Raw genomic sequence first — 24,388 nt, 5'->3', positions numbered from 1 at the left:
GATTTGTGAACTCATTCTCTCCCAGTGCTTAGTGGTTGTGGGCTAGCTCCTTTGGTCTCATGCGCTCCCGTAGTACGACCCTCTTTCGTGGTTGCTAGATATTCTGTGTTCTCAAGGGCTTACGTGGATTCCACAGGCTTCGTGTCCATAATCATTCATGGTCGCGTTCCATTTCTGGTACCCTCGCCAATGAGTGATCTTCCGAAGTTTTCTGTCACCTGTGTGCCGCGCACCCCTGTGGTGGCTCCATCTACCGCGTTATCGCGCTATCGTGCAATAGCAATGTGGTTATGCTGTATATGTTATCGTGATCGCATAATATATATGTCTTGCCAAAGGTATCGCGTTCTACGATGGCTCCGTGCTCCGCGGTGTGCAATCGTGGTCTCCAGAAGCGTTTCCCCGCGATTTGTCGGCCGTCCGGGTAAACGTGTTTTAATGAAGTATCGTCCTCAGTGGCCCGGCGATCTCAAGTTCTACAGTGCTATCGTGCTCAGTGAGTTCCCGTGGCTGTTTGTTCTCCCATGTATTAGTGGCTGTCCCATCGTCCATGCTATCGTGCTATCTCTTGGTGTCGCGGTTGGTCTGTCGTCCAAGCTTTCGCTATCTACAGTAGTATCGCGCCCACCAGTGAGCTCCGGCTCTACCCTGGTATCGTGTTTCAATACTCGACCACCTCCCGTTAATGGTCTTCCGCGGCTTCATGTTTGGTCAGTCGACTGCGCTCCGTGTTCTACCGTGGTGCGATGAGAGACTTGCTGTCCGTGCACTCTTAGCGCTACGCCCTCTACCGTGGCTTTGAACGTGCGTGCTCTTTCGTAGCCCGTGCATTTCGGCATGCTGGAGTGTCTATGTATTTAGTTCCCTTTCGTGGCCCGTACGCTCCCGTCACATTCTTGTCCTTCTGTCCTATTCATGGCTGCGTGCTCTTCCGTCATTCACGCTACTCATAACACTTCGTGGTTTGCATCGGCTAAGTCTTCTAGCATCGTCCATGGCCTTCCGTGCTTCGTGTTGCTCTTCTATCCCATCATCTACATAGCGTGGGTCGGTGCTCCTTCGTGTTTCGTGTTCTTGCTGAGTCACGTGCCTCCGCGCTCACTTAATAACAAACGCTGTTCCCAACTTATATTGTTGGAAAGCTCGCACAATATCTTAAGGTCGCACACTACGCGCGCAAATTCAAAAGAAGATGATACTTTTTCCCGGAGTCAGTGTAGGCTGCAGGGGTGTAAGCCACAATAGTCATATTTTAAAGCTTTCACACTATTATTAATAGTAATAAATAATGTTTTTTTAGAGCGCTAATAAAAAATTATGTGTACTACTACTACTAATATCTGCAAGAAAAAATATGATATATATATCCTTAGAATAGTACTACTCAAAACCGCTTGTAAGTTCTATTATTAGAAAAGTACTACGAAGCCTAAAATATCATTCTAAAACCAATAAGTACTAAAGTTTGGATTGAGGCCGAAATAATAGTCACAAAAGCCTACAATTTTTTTCAACAACTCCTACGACGATATATTACATGTGTGCTCATCCACGCCTTCTACTAATGCTAACTAACGCACACACAGGCAGCGCCCTTTGCGTGGCCTTGCGAACCGCAGCTGAAAATGAGACGGTGCTTGTAAGTACGATGTGTTGACCACATACCCTGTGTACACCACATAATGTCGATTTTAGCCAATTGAGGCCGTCTTCGCTGCGCTCGGCAACCAGTAGAACGCGCGTATTTGCGTTACATTTAAAAACCCTAGCCGCGGACGGAAGGACGCAGAACACGCTCCACTAGAGAGGTAAGACTAGCCGTTCGCCGCCGCTACGCGGCGGAGTGGCATGGTTTGTTGGAGATGCGGTGGCCGCAGATTTAGATGCTTCTTGGTGTCGCGTACTTTGTTAGCGTCGTTCACCCCAGTAGATCTTGGCTTCGTGTACTTAAACTATTTGCCTCTTTCGTGGCCGTTGGCCTCCCATCGCTGGTACTCTGGCCGAAGAGTGCTATTCCGTGGTTTGGCGCATTCACGCAGTCGTATTATTCCATCACCCGTGTATCGTGCTCTCCTGGTGAGGTTCCATCGACCGGCGGTATCACGCTATCGTGCAATCGCGGTGTGCTATGCTGTCTATGATATTGTGCTCGCGTAGTGCACCTGCGTCGCCCGTGCTATTGTGTTTCGCAATGGCATCGTACGTCACAATGTGGAATCGTGGTCCCCTAAGAGCCCCCTCGTTTATTTCGTGGCTGGTCCACCGTCCGTGCAATCGTGTTCTCATGTACTACTGTCCTTCGTAGCTCGGTAAGCTCAGGTTCTACACTGGTATGGTGTTCCGTGGCTTGATGGTCTTCGGTCTAGGGTGCTATTCCGTGGTTTGGTGCCTCCATGCAGTCGTGTGGTTCCGTCGCCCGTTCCATCGACCGCGTTACCATGCTATCGTGCAATCGCGGTATGGCAATGATGTCTACGGTATTGTGCTCGCGTAGTGCATCTGCTTTGCCCGCGTATCGTGTTCTACAATGGTATCGTGCTCCGCGGTGTGCAACCGTGGTATCCCGAATCGTTTCCCTGTGACTTCGTGGCTGGCACGTCGTCCGTGCAATCATGTTGTAATGCACTATTGTCCCTCGATGCTAGGTGACCTCAGGCTCTACACTGGTACCCGGCTCCGTGGCTCGGTGATTTCGCGTGGCTGCGTGTTCTCCCACGGTTTAGTGGTTAATCCAACGTCTATGCTGTCGTTTATGGCGTGGTGTTGACGTTGATCGGTCGTCCAGGCTATCGTTAGCTACCGTAGTATCGTGTGCCGTGGGTCGGTGGGCTGTCCTCGTATCGTACTCCAATGTTCAGTGATTTCCCGCTTATGCTCTCCCGTGAATTCGTGTTTGGCCGTCGACCGTGCTTCGGGGTAACCTGTGGTGGGAGAACTCCTACCCGTGCACTCGCACAGCTGCGTGGTCTACCGTGACTGTGAACGTGCTCTCTCTTGGTCCGTGCTTTTTCAGCGTGTAGGCGTTTCATTATTTCAGCTCTCACCCGCTGTCATCTGATCGTGCGGCTCCGTGTTTTTCAGGCTCTTCCCTGGTTCGTGCTTCGTATGAAATTTCGTGGCTTATTCTTATTTCGTCCGTGACTTTCCGTATTTCAAGCTGTTCCTTCTATCGCGTTATGTACATGATCTGACTCGGTGTTCCTCCGTGTTTCGTGTTCTTGTTTAATCACGTGCCTCTACGCTAATTCAATCACAAACACTGCTCCCACTGCACTGCATGTATGTTACGTATCGTGTTCGAGAGGGCGCACATGCTCTTAGGGGTGCAAAATACGCGCTAATACAAAGAAAACGTTCTTTTTTTTAGTGGCGGAGAAGTGTACATGGTTATGTGCGGTGGAAGCCACTATATTCATATTTTAAATATTTAATATTAATAATAAATTGTGCATCTTCATCTAACGCAAATATGATACAATACTTTAAGGTTATTAGTATTAGATATAAAGTGCATTTAAATTTGATAAGCGCTACTAAATTAATTTTGTGTAGTACTACTACAAACGTCTGCAAGCAATAATATGAGACTTTAGAATAGTACTAAGCAAAATTATCTTAGAAAGTAAAAAAAATGCTACAAAGCTAAAACAAATCATATTATAACCAATAAGTACTAAAGGCTTCATTTAAGCCGAAATATAAGTCACCAAGGCCTACAATTTTTTCAAACAGCTCCTACGACGATATACTACGTGTGTGCGCGTTGGCGCCTTCTACCAATGCTAACTAACGCGCGCACAGGCAGCGCCCTTTGCGTGAGGTGGCGCTCCAGCGTTAAAAATGGGGGCAAAATGAAATTTGAACGGTGCATTTAAGTACGATGTGTTGACCACATACAGTGTGTACACCACATATTGCAATTTTAGCGAATCGAGGCCGCCTTCGCTGCGCTCGGCAGCCAGTAGAATGCCCGCATTTGCGTTACATTAATTAACCCTAGCCCGTGACAGACAGACGGACAGACAACACACTCCACTAGAGAGGTAAGACTAGCCGTTCGCCGCCGCTACGCGGCGGAGTGGCATGGTTTGTTGGAGATGAGGTGGCCGCGAATACGTGCTTCTTGGTGTCGCGTACTTTGTATGCGTCGTTCACCCCAGTACGTCGTGACTTCGTGTACTTAACCACTTACCATTCCGTAGTCTCATGTGGACCCGTATAATATCCATGTTTGGTAGGCTTCCGTTACCCCGTACTACAGGTTGGATGTCATGTTCTACAGTGGCTGGCGCTTTTCCGTGATCTTCCTGGCTTCGTGGTTCCCTGCTCACCCGTGGCCCACGCTGCTTAGTGATTGTCCTGGATTTGTGAACTCATTCTCTCCCAGTGCTTAGTGGTTGTGGGCTAGCTCCTTTGGTCTCATGCGCTCCCGTAGTACGACCCTCTTTCGTGGTTGCTAGATATTCTGTGTTCTCAAGGGCTTACGTGGATTCCACAGGCTTCGTGTCCATAATCATTCATGGTCGCGTTCCATTTCTGGTACCCTCGCCAATGAGTGACCTTCCAGAGTTTTCTGTCACCTGTGTACCGCGCACCCCTGTGGTGGCTCCATCTACCGCGTTATCGCGCTATCGTGCAATAGCAATGTGGTTATGCTGTATATGTTATCGTGATCGCATAATATATATGTTTTGCCAAAGGTATCGCGTTCTACGATGGCTCCGTGCTCCGCGGTGTGCAATCGTGGTCTCCAGAAGCGTTTCCCCGCGATTTGTCGGCCGTCCGGGTAAACGTATTTTAATGAAGTATCGTCCTCAGTGGCCCGGCGATCTCAAGTTCTACAGTGCTATCGTGCTCAGTGAGTTCCCGTGGCTGTTTGTTCTCCCATGTATTAGTGGCTGTCCCATCGTCCATGCTATCGTGCTATCTCTTGGTGTCGCGGTTGGTCTGTCGTCCAAGCTTTCGCTATCTACAGTAGTATCGCGCCCACCAGTGAGCTCCGGCTCTACCCTGGTATCGTGTTTCAATACTCGACCACCTCCCGTTAATGGTCTTCCGCGGCTTCATGTTTGGTCAGTCGACTGCGCTCCGTGTTCTACCGTGGTGCGATGAGAGACTTGCTGTCCGTGCACTTCTAGCGCTACGCCCTCTACCGTGGCTTTGAACGTGCGTGCTCTTTCGTAGCCCGTGCATTTCGGCATGCTGGGGTGTCTATGTATTTAGTTCCCTTTCGTGGCCCGTACGCTCCCGTCATATTCTTGTCCTTCTGTCCTTTTCATGGCTGCGTGCTCTTCCGTCATTCACGCTACTCATAACACTTCGTGGTTTGCATCGGCTAAGTCTTCTAGCATCGTCCATGGCCTTCCGTGCTTCGTGTTGCTCTTCTATCCCATCATCTACATAACGTGGGTCGGTGTTCCTTCGTGTTTCGTGTTCTTGCTGAGTCACGTGCCTCCGCGCTCACTTAATAACAAACGCTGTTCCCAACTTATATTGTTGGAAAGCTCGCACAATATCTTAAGGTCGCACACTACGCGCGCAAATTCAAAAGAAGATGATACTTTTTCCCGGAGTCAGTGTAGGCTGCAGGGGTGTAAGCCACAATAGTCATATTTTAAAGTTTTCACACTATTATTAATAGTAATAAATAATGTTTTTTAGAGCGCTAATAAAAAATTATGTGTACTACTACTACTAATATCTGCAAGAAAAAATATGATATATATATCCTTAGAATAGTACTACTCAAAACCGCTTGTAAGTTTTATTATTAGAAAAGTACTACGAAGCCTAAAATATCATTCTAAAACCAATAAGTACTAAAGTTTCGATTGAGGCCGAAATAATAGTCACAAAAGCCTACAATTTTTTTCAACAACTCCTACGACGATATATTACATGTGTGCTCATCGGCGCCTTCTACTAATGCTAACTAACGCACACACAGGCAGCGCCCTTTGCGTGGCCTTGCGAACCGCAGCTGAAAATGAGACGGTGCTTGTAAGTACGATGTGTTGACCACATACTGTCCCCTGTGTACACCACATAATGTCGATTTTAGCCAATTGAGGCCGTCTTCGCTGCGCTCGGCAGCCAGTAGAACGCGCGTATTTGCGTTACATTTAAAAACCCTAGCCGCGGACGGAAGGACGCAGAACACGCTCCACTAGAGAGGTAAGACTAGCCGTTCGCCGCCGCTACGCGGCGGAGTGGCATGGTTTGTTGGAGATGCGGTGGCCGCAGATTTAGATGCTTCTTGGTGTCGCGTACTTTGTTAGCGTCGTTCACCCCAGTAGATCTTGGCTTCGTGTACTTAACTATTTGCCTCTTTCGTGGCCGTTGGCCTCCCATCGCTGGTACTCTGGCCGAAGAGTGCTATTCCGTGGTTTGGCGCATTCACGCAGTCGTATTATTCCATCACCCGTGTATCGTGCTCTCCTGGTGAGGTTCCATCGACCGCGGTATCACGCTATCGTGCAATCGCGGTGTGGTAATGCTGTCTATGGTATTGTGCTCGCGTAGTGCACCTGCGTTGCCCGTGCTATTGTGTTTTGCAATGGCATCGTACTCCACAATGTGGAATCGTGGTCCCCCTAAGAGCCCCCTCGTTTATTTCGTGGCTGGTCCACCGTCCGTGCAATCGTGTTCTCATGTACTACTGTCCTTCGTGGCTCGGTAAGCTCAGGTTCTACACTGGTATGGTGCTCCGTGGCTTGATGGTCTTCGGTCTAGGGTGCTATTCCGTGGTTTGGTGCCTCCATGCAGTCGTGTGGTTCCGTCGCCCGTTCCATCGACCGCGTTACCATGCTATCGTGCAATCGCGGTATGGCAATGATGTCTACGGTATTGTGCTCGCGTAGTGCATCTGCTTTGCCCGCGTATCGTGTTCTACAATGGTATCGTGCTCCGCGGTGTGCAACCGTGGTATCCCGAATCGTTTCCCTGTGACTTCGTGGCTGGCACGTCGTCCGTGCAATCATGTTGTAATGCACTATTGTCCCTCGATGCTAGGTGACCTCAGGCTCTACACTGGTACCCGGCTCCGTGGTTCGGTGATTTCGCGTGGCTGCGTGTTCTCCCACGGTTTAGTGGTTAATCCAACGTTTATGCTGTCGTTTATGGCGTGGTGTTGACGTTGATCGGTCGTCCAGGCTATCGTTAGCTACCGTAGTATCGTGTGCCGTGGGTCGGTGGGCTGTCCTCGTATCGTACTCCAATGTTCAGTGATTTCCCGCTTATGCTCTCCCGTGAATTTGTGTTTGGCCGTCGACCGTGCTTCGGGGTAACCTGTGGTGGGAGAACTCCTTTCCGTGCACTCGCACAGCTGCGTGGTCTACCGTGACTGTGAACGTGCTCTCTCTTGGTCCGTGCTTTTTCAGCGTGTTGGCGTTTCATTATTTCAGCTCTCACCCGCTGTCATCTGATCGTGCGGCTCCGTGTTTTTCAGGCTCTTCCCTGGTTCGTGCTTCGTATGAAATTTCGTGGCCTATTCTTATTTCGTACGTGACTTTCCGTATTTTAAGCTGTTCCTTCTATCGCGTTATGTACATGATCTGACTCGGTGTTCCTCCGTGTTTCGTGTTCTTGTTTAATCACGTGCCTCTACGCTAATTCAATCACAAACACTGCTCCCACTGCACTGCATGTATGTTACGTATCGTGTTCGAGAGGGCGCACATGCTCTTAGGGGTGCAAAATACGCGCTAATACAAAGAAAACGTTCTTTTTTTTAGTGGCGGAGAAGTGTACATGGTTATGTGCGGTGGAAGCCACTATATTCATATTTTAAATATTTAATATTAATAATAAATTGTGCATCTTCATCTAACGCAAATATGATACAATACTTTAAGGTTATTAGTATTAGATATAAAGTGCATTTAAATTTGATAAGCGCTACTAAATTAATTTTGTGTAGTACTACTACAAACGTCTGCAAGCAATAATATGAGACTTTAGAATAGTACTAAGCAAAATTATCTTAGAAAGTAAAAAAAATGCTACAAAGCTAAAACAAATCATATTATAACCAATAAGTACTAAAGGCTTCATTTAAGCCGAAATATAAGTCACCAAGGCCTACAATTTTTTCAAACAGCTCCTACGACGATATACTACGTGTGTGCGCGTTGGCGCCTTCTACCAATGCTAACTAACGCGCGCACAGGCAGCGCCCTTTGCGTGAGGTGGCGCTCCAGCGTTAAAAATGGGGGCAAAATGAAATTTGAACGGTGCATTTAAGTACGATGTGTTGACCACATACAGTGTGTACACCACATATTGCAATTTTAGCGAATCGAGGCCGCCTTCGCTGCGCTCGGCAGCCAGTAGAATGCCCGCATTTGCGTTACATTAATTAACCCTAGCCCGTGACAGACAGACGGACAGACAACACACTCCACTAGAGAGGTAAGACTAGCCGTTCGCCGCCGCTACGCGGCGGAGTGGCATGGTTTGTTGGAGATGAGGTGGCCGCAACTTTAGTGCTTCTTCGTGTCGCGTGTTTTGTGGGCGTCGTTGAACCTAGTACGTCGTGGCTTCGTGTAGTCACCCACTTAATTGTCCGTAATCTCATGTGGCTTTGTACAATATCGTGGTTTGATACGTTTCCGTTACCCCGTACTACAGGTTGAAAGTCGTGTTCTTCAATGGCCTGTGCTCTTCCGTGTTCTTCTTGGTTTCGTGGCTCTCTATTCACCCGTGGTCCACGCTGTTTGTGGATATGCGCTCTCTTTTGAGCTCATCCACTTTAGTACGACCTCTTTCGTGGCTCCTAACTATTCCCTGTTCTCAAACATTTACGCGGGCTGTACCGCTTTCGTGATACATAGGAATTCGTGGCCGTTGGCCTCCCATCACCGGTACTCTAACCAAAGGGTGCTATTCCGTGCTTTGGTGCCTCCATGCAGTCGTGTGGTTCCGTCGCCCGTGCATCGTGATCTCCTGATGAAGTGTCATCGACCGCGGTATCACGCTATCGTGCAATCACGGTGTCGTAATGCTGTCTATGGTATTGTGCTACGCAGTGTATCTGCGTTGTCCGTGTTATCGTGTTCTACTATGGCATCGTGCTCCACAGTGTTCAGTCGTGGTCTCCCCAAGCGCCCACCTCCCCGTTTATTTCGTGGCTGGTCCGCCGTCCGTGCAATCTAGTTCTAATGTAGTACTGTCCTCCGTGGCTCGGTACGCTTAGGTTAAACACTGGTATCGTTCTCCGCGGCGCTGTGATTTTCCGTGTATAGCTCCGCGACTGCGTTCTCCCATGGCTTAGTGGCACAGTCCATGCTATCGTGCTAACTTGTAGTGTCGCGGTTGGTCTTTCGTCAATGCAATCGCTAGTTACCGTAGTATCGTGCTGTGATACTCGGTGAGCTCCGGTTCTAACCTTATATCGTGTCCCAATACCCGGTGATATCCCGCTTATGGTCTCCCGCGGGCTCATGTTTGGTCTGCTGACTGTGCTCCGTGTTCAACCGTGGTGCTACGGGAGACTTTCTGTCCGTGCACTATTACCGCTACGTGTTCTACCGTGGCTTCGAGCGTGCGTGCTCTTTCGTAACCCGTGCTTTTCAGCATGCTAGGGTGTCTATGGATTTAGTTCCCTTCTGTGGCCCGTACGCTCCCGTCATATTCTTGTCCTTTTCATGGCTGTGTGCTCTTCCGTCCTTCACGCTACGCATAAAACCTCGTGGTTTGCATCGGTTAAGTCTTCTATCATCGTCCATGACCTTCCGTGCTGCGTGTTGCTCTTCTGTCCCATCGTCTACATAGTGTGGGTCGGTGTTCTTACGTGTTTCGTGTTCTTGCTGAGTCACGTGCCTCCGCGCTAACTTAAACACAATAGCTGTTCCCATTTTTTATGTACGCTACATATATTGTTGGAAAGTTTGCAGAATATCTGAAGGTCGCACACTACGCGCGCAAATACAAAGGAAGATGACACTTTTCCCGAAGGCAGTGTGGGGTGCAGGGGTGTAAGCCACAATAGTCATATTCTAAAGCTTTCACATTATTATTAATAGTAGTACAAATGCTATTTATTATTAAACGCTGATATAATTATTATGTGTACTACTACTACAAATGACTGCAAGCAAAATTATGAAATGGCTCGATAATAGTAATATGAAAAATAATATTGTAAGTTAAATTAGTACAGCAGTACTACGAAGCCTAAAACATCATTATATATCCAATAAGTACTAAAGTTCGATTGAGGCCGAATTATAAGTCACCAAAGCCTAAACTTTTTTCAGCAGCTCCTACGACGATATAGTACGTGTGTGCTCATCGGCGCCTTCTACTAATGCTAACTAATGCACACACAGGCAGCGCCCTTTGCGTGGCCTTGCGAACCGCAGCTGAAAATGAGAGCAAAATGACCATTGGGGGCCGCCTTCGCTGCGCTCGGCAGCTTTTTAGCGAATCGAGGCCGCCTTCGCTGCGCTCGGCAGCCAGTAGAACGCGCGTATTAGCGTGAGTTTTATTAACCCTAGCCGCGGACGGACTGACAGACAACACACTCCACTAGAGAGGTAAGACTAGCCGTTCGCCGCCGCTACGCGGCGGGAGTGAAATGGTTTTGTTGGAGATAAGGTGGCCGCAATTTTAAGTACTTCGTGTGTTGTGTGCTTTCAGTCTGATCTTGTACCCCGAGGCTTCGGCCATCCCCCGTGCGATGTTGTGTCGTGTACTTAAAACACTCTGTCATTTCGTAGTCACATGTGGCAGTGTACGGTATCGTTAATTCGTACGCGTCCGCTGCTCCGTACTACTGGTTGGCGTCTATGTTCCTCCGTGGATATTGCCCTTTTCCGTTAATGCGCTCTCTCTTTTGGGCTCATGCTTTTCAGTAGTACGACACCCTTTCGTGGCTGCTATTTTTCCGTGTTCCCAAGGTCTTGAGTGGGTTTACAGGTTTAGTGGTCCATATTCATTCATGGTCCATGGCGTCTCATCGACGGTACCCTCGCCGACGGGTTTTATTCCGTAGTTATATGGATCCGTCCCCGTGTAACGTGCTCTCCTAGTGTGATTCATCGACCGCGTTATAGCGCTATCATGCGAGCGCAGTATAATTCTGCTATCCTATGCTTTCGTGCTCGCGTAGTGCATCTGTGTTTCCCGTGTTATTATATTCAACAATGGCATACTGATCCACGTTGTGCAATCGTGATATCCAAAAGCGCTCCCCGGTGCTTCCGTGGCTGATCTGCCGCCCGTGCAATCGTGGAATCGCCTTTTGTGGCTCCGCGATTTGCCGTCTATAACTCCCGTTGCTGCGTGTTATCTCACGGTTTAGTGGCTGGACCACCGTCCGTGCAATCGTATTATCTCGCGGTATCGTGGTTGGTCTGTCGTCCGAGCTATTGTGAGCTACCGTAACACTGTGCTCCGTGGCTTGGCTCTACCCTGGTATCGTGCTCCAATGCTCGGTGATTTCCCGCTTATGCTCTCCTGTGGCTTTGTGCTAGGTTCATCGTCTGTGCTTCATGTTCTACCGTGGTGTTATGGAAGAATTGCTTTCCGTGCACCTTACCGTTTCCGTGGCCCGTGTTTTTCAGCATGTTGGGGTGTCATTACTTCAGTTACTTTCCGTGATCCATACGCTCCCATCATATTCTTGCCATTCCAAGTTTTCATGGTAGCGTGCTCGTCCGTGGTTCGTGCTTTTCAGAATGGCTAGCTGCCTTCATTAATTTAGTCCTTTTTCAACGTCCGTGGCCTTCTGTGCTTCGTGTTCTTCCCTCTACCCCATCGTGTACATAGTGTGCGCCGGTGTACCTCTGTGTTTCGTGTTCTTGTTTATCCACTTGCCTCCGCGCTAATTCAATCGCAAACGCTGTTTTTATTTTGTTTGATGTATGCTACATATCGTGGTGAAAAGTGAGCACAATCTCTTAAGGTCGTACACTACGCGCGCGAATACAAAGGAATACGATCCTTTGTTATCGGCGGCGGAGTGGTGTACATGGTTATGTGGGGTGGGATGGTGGGAAGCCACTATATTCACATTTTAAAAGTGTTCATATATTTAATATTAGTAATAAAATGTGCATCTTTATCTAACGCAAATATAATACCGGAGCTTTGGTTTAAATTGATTAGTATTAGTAATAACATGCGTTTTTTTCTTGCGCAACTGATTAATTTTTTGTAGTACTGCTATAAACGTCTGCAAGAAAAATATAAAATTTTTAAAACATAGTATTACTCAAAAGTTTTGTAAGTTTTATTATTTAAAAGTACTACGAAGCCTAAAATATCATTATATATCCTATAAGTACTAAAGTTTCGATTGAGGCCAAAATATGAGTCACCAAATCCTACAATTTTTTTCAACAGCTCCTACGACGATATAGTACGTGTGTGCTTATCGGCGCCTTATACTAATGCTAACTAACGCGCACACAGGCAGCGCCCTTCGCGTGAGGTGGCGAACCGCAGCTGAAAATGAGAGCAAAATGAAATTTGAGTGGTGCATTTTAAGTACGATGTGTTGACCACATACAGTGTGTACAAAACACAATGCCTATTTTAGCCAATGGGGGCCGCCTTCGCTGCGCTCGGCAGCTTTTTAGCCAATCGAGGCCGCCTTCGCTGCGCTCGGCAGCCAGTAGAACGCGCGTTTTAGCGTGAGGATTATTAACCCTAGCCCGTTACGGACGTTACAGACGGACAACACACTCCACTAGGGGGGGTAAGATTATAGGAACACAATGTTTTTTTCATGTCATAGAAGACCGTTGCTACTTACTCAGTAAGATTAGACTTTGTAGGTATTCTTTTTTGCATTTATAGGATTGAGAATAAAATTTCGGACCTTTAAAGGTTATACACCCCCGCTCTCGGTAGATTATGGATAGGGTAAATTTTTCCAATTGCGTAATGGACTCACACACACTTGTTGAGTGAAGCGGCAGGGAGAAATTGTCCCCCCTCAGACTCCACCCAACTTGGGAAGTGAAGCGCCGCAAAGGAAAATGGGGGCGGGTCGAGAGGAAAGGGGAAACCCTGTTTGGGGAATTCAGCCGCGGTGCCGGAAGCTAAACCGTTTCCGGTATTTTCGGGTCCTGTAAAACCCCGGCCGTAGCTGCCTGTGGTCATTTAATGACCACAGGCAGCTACCGTCCAGTGGTTTTTGGGCGTCAGCCCAAATGACGCCGAGTTGGTAGGATAACCATCGCGTGCAAGCTTCTGCTGCATCAAGCACTTGAGATTGTCATTGATTCGGGATAGTGACCCCGCGTCAGGCCCATTCTCTTACCACTATACTAACGAGAATTCGTACAACCACAACTCGCCCAAACCAATAGCATGCCTTCTCCCAGATCCTCGGCGTGTAGATCCACGCCTTCACGGTAGCAGCCCCAAATTGTCGATGAAGCATTTGTGAAGGGACCGTGGTTTGTTGCTCGATGCCCTCGTCTTCGTAGAAATCTTTAAGCGGGTTAGTCCAGTAGCGATACAGCGGGAACGACGCAGACGGATACCGCGTGTGATCCCTTGCCTTTGCGTTTCCTTTGCGTCGTAATTGCCGCCTCCTGTGACGGGATCTTGAGAGTTGAGAGCCTCTAGGGTGTAACCGACCAAGTAGTAAATCGAACGCCTCCGATGACACCCGATTTGAGCTAATTAAGAACTTGACGACGTCAATGTGTGCTCTACGTGCGGCAATCCCTTACCATAATTGGCAGACAACACCATCGCACAGTGGCTATTTGGCCGTGAGAGGACTTTTCCGTCGATTTCTCAATCCTTATAATGGACCCACATCAGATACTTTTTGTACTCCTCTGGTTGGCTGAAATTGGGCCCCCAACGCTGCGGATGACACGCTTGCCATCAGGCACGACACTTCCACCGTCGTCAAAGGCATCACCACCGCTCACTTCGAAGCGATGAGGACGCTGACGACGACGACGATGACGACGAGAGTCCAGAGGATTCAGAGGAGGCTCGAACCGCTGAGGAGGCCTTGGAGGAGAAGCACGACAAGCTAACCACCGCACCGCATTGCCAAAACTGCATTCTCAACTTGTGTTCATCGCGAAGGGGAGTCGTTCTGCGTACTCATCCCAACCCCTCTATTGGTGGCCTCGCTTTGACGCCACGTCCCCAGTTTCAGTACGCACATGCATTGCGAACACAAGGTGTGTGCACACACCAAACTTCAGGTAATAGTCGCAAGGACAATGGCGGCACAGCGCGGAACGAGGCATGAGCGTGGAGTTCCAGCGTTCCAGCTGTGTAATTTGGGGACGGAACGCTGCGATAGCGTCAGTCGGTTGCGGGAGTCTCCCGCTACGATAATCAAAGAACTCCCAAACTCGAAAGAAAGCTCGCCGCGAGAAGAAGCAGCAGAAGTTGTAGGGAATGTAATGTGGGTCAGAATCGCTACGAGCTTCCACCAGAGTTTCCCCTGCCATTAATGTGCGCTCACAAATTGAAACTACAGCATCGAGTGAGTCGGGAAGATGCCAAATCCTACAGCATTATCGCTACGGATTACGCGGTGGTGCAAGTCACACAGGAATGTTGAGCTGTCCGAGATAAGTCCTTGAGGGCATGACATGCTACGCTAACACCCTCTCGGCAACCCCCTGTCACGCGTCAAGGCAAAGTGGCAATAGACAAATACAACTCTGTCATGGAAAGTTGACGGCGTGGTCTCGGATGTTTAGACGATACGTAGATGTAACGTCGAATCGGGTCGGTTGCTCGAGTGTTAACAACCGAGGGAAATGAAGCAACGGAGGATACGAAAACCCTCGCGTCCCACTGACGCCGCTACGCAGTGGCTCAGGGCTTGATGGGGGAGGGATAGCCGACAGTGGACAACTGCGTAGGATCTATCTACTAAAGTCCTGCTCAGACCGCGAACTACGCGTCATCGACCCGGACTGGAAGTGGTGCGCGCTGAGAACAAAGTCAGCGTGGTCGTGAGCCTGAACAGGGCGGGTGCTGCGGAGACGTACAGCGAGAGCGCGGCACAGAACACGGCGAGCGGCAAGTGGGGTCGAAACTTAATTGGCACTCCGGGAGCGCGCGCTGTGCATGTATGAAGGTGTCGTGAAATGCCTCGAATATCCATAAGTACACACTCCCAGAGGGAGCGGACCGGATCTCTGTACTGATATCCCCGATATTAAATTCCTCCAAATAAAGTGGCCCACTGAGCTGTCTACAAACTTTTGCCGCCGACTCAAACTCACTTTTCAATTCGCAAAAAGCCCAAACTGCTAACCTTCGCCATGTCCGACGCTTCCCTGATTGAACCCGAAGCGGTCTACGACGGATACCCGGGCGCGCTGCTGGACTACCGCTCCCACAATGATAAAGCTACAGTTACCTAACAGCAGCTTCTTGCGGCCCCACATATCGCTGAATCGGCTGATTGTCCATCCTCGCCGAGATGCTCCAGTGGCGAGTGGATATACGCGTTGCTTTGGCACATGGTGGTGACTGTAACAACCTCACGCCACCAGGTCCAGGCGACCCGCAAGACGAGCGAGGTCGCCGCAAATTTAAGTCCGGCTTCTGGACGCGAGCATCGCGTCCTGGAGGCACCTGAGCCTCAGTGTCAACATATCGTCTTCCACTAGTACATTTACAATCGTCTCAACGATGCTGCGGCCTACCTGTCTTCCCTCCCTCTCACCGATCTCATCATCGCCTTGGGAGCACGATGCCTACGTAGAAACTGAGCTCACCGATCCACGGAGCGCGACACTACGGTAGCTAACGATAACACAGACGACAGCCCATCCCCGACACCCGAGATAACACGACCATGAACCATTGAGGCCACTGCCAGACTCGAAGCAGCGACCTGGACGGGGTCGCTTTGGTGGACCCCTTTTGTGCTTTCGAGAGCGTGCTAGTGACCTGTGCTGATGCGGCATGCATGATAAATTCGCGGTAGATCGTTTGGCAGCGTTCATTTATCGCTGGCGCGCGTCCAAATGAGCGGCCAGGCAGACACACGCCACGAGGCCCCCACGAAGTCCACCAAATCGGAGAAATGGTCGACTGGCGAGGCAAGGCAATCGGTGCCAGCCGCCCTGCGCAGTCCGACAGAGCATTGGTGAGTCATGGCTCTGTACTCAACAGCATTTGACTTGTTGTCATGTGCCGATTGGAGTTTTCGAGATAAACGGGGTTAAAAGTTGACCATCGATATTTCGTACGTAAGTGGATAAATGAGCTAGCGACCTTTTTGACTTTTCAAAAAATTGATTTAGGTGTATCAGCAGAGACCAAGCTTCGAGCATGGAAGAGCTTGCGGCGTACGCTTCTGGAGGGACTATCACCGACAGGCCCACGCCAACACCACTGGACCCGCAACCAAGCAACGTGCCTCTCGACTCTGTGGCTTCAGTAGGCCAGATCGCCCGCGAACAAGACGTTGCTACTGACTACAACGACAGCAACAGCAATGCTAGTGAAGCTAGCGACAGTGACGAACTAGACGACAGCGGTGATGAAGATTACACGCCTGACTCGCAAGTTTGCAGCAACGACGACGAGCCCCTAACAGCGGAGAGCGAAGGAAGCGGCGCGGAGGATGCTGAGGATATAAGTATCTATTTGATGGACCACGAGATATTTTTGCTCGCTATTGTCTGTCAACTGCTTTGGCATCTTTTACGAAAACGACGGCGCACAGACCAACTATCTGTACGACGAAACGGCCAGTGGCAAAGGAAGTGACCAGATTAACTCTATTTTGGAGCATTTTCTGAGGACGAAAGTACTTGCGGAAGGCAAGACCCGCCTAACTGTCTACGCAGACAACTGCTCGGGCCAAAACAGGAACAACTATGTCATAAAGTTCTTGTTGGCGCAGGTAGACATGGGGCTGCTGAATCACGTCGACTACAAGTTCTTTGTATAGGGCCATACAAAGAACTCGTGCGACCGCGGGTTCGGCCACATCAGAAAGCATATCGCCAATATCGATTGCTGGACGGTGCCGCATGAAGTAGACGCGGTGAAGGCAGCTGCGTCAAACTCCGCGACGGTTCACATCCCACGTGGAAGCGAGCAGTTCAAGACGTACAAAGAGGTGTTGACGGAGTTATACAAGCGACTGGATGGAATACAACAATTCCAAATATTATCTATGGACTCGTCCGAGTTAGGGGTGGTTTCTTGCCAAAAAGGACCTGATGACGATGTTGTAAAGAAGAATTTGCGGCGGAAGGCTGACGGCGTGCTTACTACAAAGGAGAAGATTACTACGATGATGCAAGAATACGTGGACGTGCTGAACCTCCGAACGTAGAGAAACGCGAAACGATGTACTACAGCATCAGACCGTACGTGCCACATGAATCTCAAGACGACTCGCTGTATGCCAAGCCGAGTGAGCAGGAAGGACTTGATGCGAAAGCGGCGAAGCAGGCGCGTCAGGCTCACCGTGCAGCCATGGCTATGACTGCTAAAGGCAATCAAGACCGTCGTGGGCGAGAAGTGGGTGAGTCTGCCCAGGCTGAAGCACCTGCAAAGAAGCGTAAGACAGCAAAGTAGCTATGGCGTAGTGAGAACAGAGTCAATTGTTTTTGATAAAACGAAATGATACTTACCACCACCTACCATCATATTCTAAATTTCGACCAAAAAATAAAAAATATACACATGGGTACAATCCGTCACACTACCAAACAGTCAATTTGAAGCCCTTACAGCTAAAATTAGCTAAATCGGACGGTACTACTGGATTTCTTGAGCTATTTCGAACTAAATTTACCAAAAAACGTTTTTTTTATCTTTCGCTCTCCGATCGAGAGACCTTTTTTGGCGGCCGATTTCTCAAGAACGGCTGAATGGATTTTTCTGCTTCAGGGCTCAATGGCAAGAGGAAACACTCCTCTCTCGAATGGTATGCGTAAATCGCGATTCGTACTTAGGTTTATTAGTATTCTTTTGTATGACGCCGTCTCATTTGGAGTTCGAACGGAGTGCGGAGACGTCGCTTAAAAGAAGGCTCAAATCTTACCCTCCCTCCATCCCTTTGCTGGGTTTTCAGTCGGTACTACGCTCATTCAAGCACAGTACCTACATGTACCTGCCATCATGGCCTAATTAATTGAAACACATTTGACCCCATTTATTTGAAAAATACAATACCTGTATCTTGAACACCGCACTAACACAAGTAATATAAAAGTTGTACAGGCATCAATTCAAGTTTGGCCGTACGCAGCACCACCTTGCCGGGCACAGTTTTCGACTCCAGTTTCTCTAACGCCGGCAGAAGCTGGTCGAATGAATACACCGAGTCGATCACAGGTTTCAACGCACCAGACGACACTAAGTCTGACAGCTCCTTCAACTGCGCACCGCTTGCGTGTACCATAATCTCGCCAACGCACTTGGCGCCGAACTTTGCCGGACGCGGCTGTATCATGGGGTTGATGGTCACGAAACGACCCGTGTCCTTCTTGAGCACAGTCTGGGCATCGCGGTTCCACGCCTTCCGCTCTACACCACAGTCGTACACTACATCGATGGAGTGCTCATCCACGACGTCAACCCAGCTTTGCTTGGACGAGTCGATGACCTTCTCAGCGCCCAGTGACTGTACGAGAAGGTGGTCCTGACAGCTTTTGACCGTGGCGATCACGTGCGCACCCATGGCGCGCGCCAACTGGACGGCCGCCAATCCCGTCGCGGTGGAGCCACCCAAGATGAGGACACGATCGCCCGTCTTAAGGTTGGCGTGTTCATGCAACGCCTGATAGCTGGTGAGCGCGGCGTCCGAGATGCTAGCTGCCTCCTCGAAGGTGATGTTGTTGGGTTTGAGAGCCACGAACTTCTCGTCGATGGCCACAAACTCGGCGAAGGTGCCGAAGCTTGAGAGCGGCGCCATAGCGAAAATGGCGTCGCCCACCTTGAACTGGTGCGTGTCGGTGCCGGACTCGACGATAATACCGGCGACATCGAATCCCATACCGAAGGGTTTGTCAGATGAGGGTTGACGGCCGGTGACGACGAGTCCGAAGTCTTGCATGATCTTCTGGTCGAGTGCCGCGCTGTGGATCTTGATGCGTAGTTGTGTGGGCTTGAGCGGGGTCATGGACACGTCATTAGAGAGAAAGAGGTTGGCTTCTGGAGTACCATAGCTCTTGTATTCGTAAGCGCGATATGTGGCAGGTAAATGGGTTATCTTGGTCTCGATCTTGTTGCACGGAGATATGGTGGAAATTACAGCGACATTCACGGCGGAATTAACAGCCATCTTTGTGGGTTAGCTGTTGACGTGGACTTTTGCGGAATGAGTGAGGTGCAGCGCGATGTGGTCAAGGAACCCAGGACTCAAAGTACACGTTTGAGCAATCGATGACGCTTTAGCCGCTTGTTGCATAGATCGGCAGCATGTCTACAAAAGACGCACCTTCGCCACAGTCAACAATTTGCAGCAGCCCCACCATGAATCCAGCCTGCCACGTCGAGGCAACGTCTGTCTCAGATCTTGTAGACACCAAAAAGAAAGCTGAAGTTTTTCTGCTTGGTGGTGGAGTCACTATTTGACACGAAAGGACGTTAGTGATAGAGACACGAACGGTTTCACAAATGTAGACTCTGAAGGTGACTACAGTGAACATGCACTGCGTGCAGCTTAGTCGCTCACGTACTCGAGTTCAAATGCAGTAGCAGCTTCTTGAAAACCGTTAACTTAACTTAAATGAGCCCTACGATACGTTATCGATACCCCGGCAAGTCAAATGAGTGTTGTCGGTGTGTCTGCAGATGGGCGATGAGGTGCCGTAGATATGCGCGTACCTCTTGGTGATCGTGCGTGGCGCAGATTCCTTTACCCGATTGCTCAAATGAATCCTATCGTACGCACAAAGCTTGCATCCGATGGAGGACTTCTGTCGTGCTCATTCCCCAACAAACCTGCAGGTGCTAAAGACTGCAAACTGCTAAGATAATTCGCAAAGCATGACTGTCCAAGTGGCAGATCAAAGTATGGACTTTACATGCAGCACAAGCGTGCCCCCTGCCTACCGTGCCTATCAGTATAGTGCCTTCGGCACACCAAACACAAAGCTACATCTCTCCAAGGACGTGCCCATGACCCCGCTCAAGCCCACACAGCTACGCATCAAGATCCACAGCGCGGCACTCAACCCTGCCGACCAGAAGATCATGCAAGACTTCGGACTCGTCGTCACCGGTCGTCAACCCTCATCTGACAAACCCTTCGGTATGGGATTCGATGTCGCCGGTAGTATCGTCGAGTCCGGCACCGACACGCACCAGTTCAAGGTGGGCGACGCCATTTTCGCTATGGCGCCGCTCTCAAGCTTCGGCACCTTCGCCGAGTTTGTGGCCATCGACGAGAAGTTCGTGGCTCTCAAACCCAACAACATCACCTTCGAGGAGGCAGCTAGCATCTCGTACGCCGCGCTCACCAGCTATCAGGCGTTGCATGAACACGTCAACCTTAAGACGGGCGATCGTGTCCTCATCTTGGGTGGCTCCACCGCGACGGGATTGGCGGCCGTCCAGTTGGCGCGCGCCATGGGTGCGCACGTGATCGCCACGGTCAAAAGCTGTCAGGACCACCTTCTCGTACAGTCACTGGGCGCTGAGAAGGTCATCGACTCGTCCAAGCAAAGCTGGGTTGACGTCGTGGATGAGCACTCCATCGATGTAGTGTACGACTGTGGTGTAGAGCGGAAGGCGTGGAACCGCGATGCCCAGACTGTGCTCAAGAAGGACACGGGTCGTTTCGTGACCATCAACCCCATGATACAGCCGCGTCAAGCAAAGTTCGGCGTCAAGTGCATTGGCGAGATTATGGTACACGCAAGCGGTGCGCAGTTGAAGGAGCCGTCAGACTTGGTGTCGTCTGGCTCGCTGAAACCTGTGATCGACTCGGTGTATTCATTCGACCAGCTTCTGCCGGCGTTGAAGAAACTGGAGTCAAATTCAGTGCGTGGCAAGGTAGTGCTGCGTGCGGCCTCCTAGAAGGTATTCAAACACCGTCTTGGAGCGAAGTACATGTATTATATGTCAACGCTCTTTGGATACTACCGCCAAAAACGATAAATTCCCTATAACATCATCGACAATTTGAGTTGTTTTGTTTCGCAAGCACTGATCACGCTGCACCATCAGCAGATGTGCTCTCACTCAAGCTGAGTATACTGGCAATTTGCCAATACACGATGGCCTTGTGCTCTGATCACGACGAGCGTCACCCACACTACACTACTGTATTAAAGAATGAAACCATCCTACTTAGCGGCCACTGATTGTGAGCCAGCGCAAGCAACGAACAATGTCCGTAGTAAACAAACTCTGATTCCGGCTCCCGATTGCCATTCTTCCGTTCCGCTGCAGCAGACGATCTCGACATCTGGAGCCATGGACGATAAATGCGCGTGCTTTGACGGCACACGTGAATACAAATTTCAACTGTTTGAGAGCGAACACAACAAGAGACGCGATCTGTTTGCTCCATAGCTGACAATGTCAGTGACATCGATGCAAGTCCTGCGTGGCTTTCCATGGCTTTGCGCTGTACAGTGCCGCCCAGACTGGTCCGCAATTCCTTTGCGAGATCGCCCATTCTCCTTTTCGCTACACAGGACGCAGTTCGTTTCCAACTGCTCATCATGGTCCAGCTCCTGCGCTCGATCGCTGCCGTGGCGTCCCTCGCTCTTGGCACGTCTGGTGTCAATGTTGTTGCCGAAGAATTGTGTTCGATTGCCCCCTTGTCGTACGCCACAGCAAAGACCGATTACCCGGACGTCGCGTTCGCCATTAGTACCGTGGAGAAACACTCCATTGCTGCCTGGTACACGGATCGTCTATCGACGGCCGACAGAGCCAAGATGCTCAAACAGATCACTACGAAATGCTCTGAAGACTCACGGATGACCATTGTCGTTTATGGTATTCCGAACAAGGATTGCAACGCCGGATTCTCATCCGGAGGCGCCGTCTCCAATACCGCCGACTACAAGGCCTTCCTGTCGGATCTGACCACCGCTGTCGGTGACCGGAAGGTGTTGTATGTCGTAGAGCCTGATGCCCTTGGTCTCCTCGCCGAAGACAATGGCTGCGGCTCCAAGGCTGGATACCTTGACAACCTCAAAGTTGCAATTAAGGCTCTTTCCGCGAATGCCAACGCCGAGTTGTACGTGGATGTTGGCTATTGGACTCTTGAGTATGAGGGGCAACGTTCCAAGGTGGTCACTATCATGAAGGAGCTCGCTGCATCTGGCACTCTCAAGGGTATCGCCATCAACACGTCCAACTACCGTTCGACCTCCCAGATCTCCGAATTGTGCTCGAACTTCCAAACTGCTATGGGTTCGAAGAAAATGTCTTGTATAGCCGATACAAGTAGAAACTACGTGTAGGCTCTGCCGTTTCTGTGGTTTATGGGTATATCATGTACTGACAGTTGTCCTATGTGTCTTGCACAGTGCGCCCACAACGACGGATTGGTGCAACGTTCTGGCGGCTGGTATCGGAGCGCCTCCCACGTCCGAGACGAACGTATCGAATTTGGACTACTTTATGTGGATTAAGCCCCCTGGAGAGAGTGACGGCACGTGCAACGGTGGACCTGCGGCCGGTTTGTTCTACGAGACGGCCTTCCAAAAGCTATGGGACCAGGGCTACTTCGTCAACAAACTCGGTATGAACACGATCAAGGAGGGCGGCTCCACCTCTCAAACCACATCATCTCAGACGACGGATAGCGGCGACTCAGAGCAGACTACGGAGACCAACGCCTCCCAGACGACAGACACGACTTCTTCTGAGACGACGGATGGTAGTGAGACCCAGACCACGAACGATAGCGCCACCCAGGATACAGAGGACTTTGGCAGTGCCACAGAGGAGACGGACACTACGTCGTCTCAGATCACTGAAAGTAGCGCGTCTCAAGGAACGCAGGACGGTGGAAGCGCCTTGGATGAGCCCGATACGTCGTCGTCCGAGACAGCTGAAAGTAGCGAGTCCCAGGGAACGGAAAGCAGCGCATTCGAGACCACAGACCCGCCGACGGAGCCACCGACGGAGGCGCCGGCTACGACGACCGAGGCTCCTGTAGCCCAAACGAGCAACTGCAAGGTTCGGCGCCGTTTCCGTAAACTCTAAGTTTTGACTTGAGCTTCGTCGTCTTGGGCTCCTCGTTCGTCTAGTGAATTTGTTTTAACATTCGTGAGATCATAAGTGCGTTCATTGTCATATCCGGATATAATGACTAAAGCATGGCTTTTGTGAAATGAGTAAGAAAATGATTACCATTTTCGTTAACCTCCGTCAAGACTCATCGGAGTGAGCGTTCTTGATACACGCCATCAATGATTTCGTGACGCCTGGAATAATTTGCCTGAATCCATTTGAATCTGATTTTGCAGCTTGGTCGGCCTAGGTCGCGCGCAGCAGCAACCTCGCCTGTGGACGGCCTGTACCATAAAATAAATGTATTACAGTGAATTTTGCACAGCAGTAGTAAGAAAATGAAGCTCTGTAAAATATTTTCTACTACGTACAGTAGTACTTCGAAGTAGTTGATAATATTGATATTATACTATATTTTTATGATTATTGATTGCTGCCGATCTCGTTAATTATTGCTATTCTTTGCATTTAAAGGCGGTTGCTGTACCCGTTTCTTGCTACAGCAAGTCTTTTGTCTCAGAATCAACGGTTGTTAATGATGGAAAATATCATCACCAATCTATCCAGCTATTATTAATAGTACCCATGTATCTGCCAATCGAAGCTATTTTCGCTCAAAAATTACGTGGCGACCGCATTTTGATGCTGATACATGTAGTATTGGAGGCACCTTTACAATTTTACAGAGGATATTACTCATAACTTTATTATTGCTTTTTCTTCTCAGCTGCTTTTAGGGATGAGCCTGACACGGGGTAATGAATGCTTAGTACTCCCGTCCTTATTATAGTACTACTTAAGTACATGTTCAGCTAACTTTTTTTTCTTAATTTGATAAGGTGGCTTTCAAATTATAAGTTCTGGAAGTTGATGGCCGTACTTGTTCTTTGTTTCTCAACAAAGTCTGCTCGAAAAAGCCTGGGAAAACTTGTTTGAAATAGCACCATGGAAATATTTAATTATTTTGCTAATGGCAAGCGTGAATGTTAATGTTGAAAAAGGATCACCAAGACCTCAATATCCTGAAATTTGTGGGCTTTGGCATCCAACCTCCTGGTCGAACAAAATAATTTTGTGCGTGGTTCCTGTAAGCGGGGCGTCGCTCTTATAATAGCTTCGGGGTCTGCCATAATATTTATTAATATTAGTACAAGCCGATTGTTCAAAGCTTTGGCGCTAAGAAGAAAGATAAAGAGAGCAATAGTCTAATATTCTAAAATGCAAGGTTTTA

The 24,388-nt window shown here is 49.4% G+C and overlaps 3 protein-coding genes and 2 non-coding genes across 5 annotated transcripts; 2 read left to right on the top strand and 3 right to left on the bottom strand.

Annotated features, from left to right (window-relative positions):
- Nucleotides 1-14,387: 14,387 nt before the first annotated feature.
- Nucleotides 14,388-14,425, bottom strand: PITG_33419 (the record flags this gene model as incomplete). The annotated part of the gene is made up of 1 exon (XR_009934813.1): nt 14,388-14,425. It is a non-coding gene; the product is annotated as a 28S ribosomal RNA (ribosomal RNA).
- Nucleotides 14,426-15,075: 650 nt separating this feature from the next.
- Nucleotides 15,076-15,125, bottom strand: PITG_33418 (the record flags this gene model as incomplete). Its single annotated transcript, XR_009934812.1, has 1 exon — nt 15,076-15,125. It is a non-coding gene; the product is annotated as an 18S ribosomal RNA (ribosomal RNA).
- Nucleotides 15,126-18,151: 3,026 nt separating this feature from the next.
- On the bottom strand, nt 18,152-19,263 carry PITG_18340 (alcohol dehydrogenase, putative; the record flags this gene model as incomplete). Its single annotated transcript, XM_002997745.1, has 1 exon — nt 18,152-19,263. One exon carries the CDS (start codon nt 19,241-19,243, stop codon nt 18,152-18,154), a length of 1,092 nt encoding a protein of 363 aa, XP_002997791.1.
- Nucleotides 19,264-19,977: 714 nt separating this feature from the next.
- On the top strand, nt 19,978-20,982 carry PITG_18339 (alcohol dehydrogenase, putative; the record flags this gene model as incomplete). The annotated part of the gene is made up of 1 exon (XM_002997744.1): nt 19,978-20,982. One exon carries the CDS (start codon nt 19,978-19,980, stop codon nt 20,980-20,982), a length of 1,005 nt encoding a protein of 334 aa, XP_002997790.1.
- Nucleotides 20,983-21,632: 650 nt separating this feature from the next.
- PITG_18338 (glycoside hydrolase, putative) lies at nt 21,633-22,727 on the top strand (the record flags this gene model as incomplete). Its single annotated transcript, XM_002997743.1, has 3 exons — nt 21,633-22,306; nt 22,449-22,600; nt 22,642-22,727. 3 exons carry the CDS (start codon nt 21,633-21,635, stop codon nt 22,725-22,727), a joined length of 912 nt encoding a protein of 303 aa, XP_002997789.1.
- Nucleotides 22,728-24,388: the final 1,661 nt, after the last annotated feature.

This window comes from Phytophthora infestans, genomic scaffold (genome assembly GCF_000142945.1).
Source record: "Phytophthora infestans T30-4 supercont1.67 genomic scaffold, whole genome shotgun sequence".
In the NCBI taxonomy this organism is placed as follows: Eukaryota; Oomycota; class Peronosporomycetes; order Peronosporales; family Peronosporaceae; genus Phytophthora; species Phytophthora infestans.
Note: the sequence above shows the minus strand (reverse complement) of the source record. Positions and strands in the feature narration are given on the sequence as shown.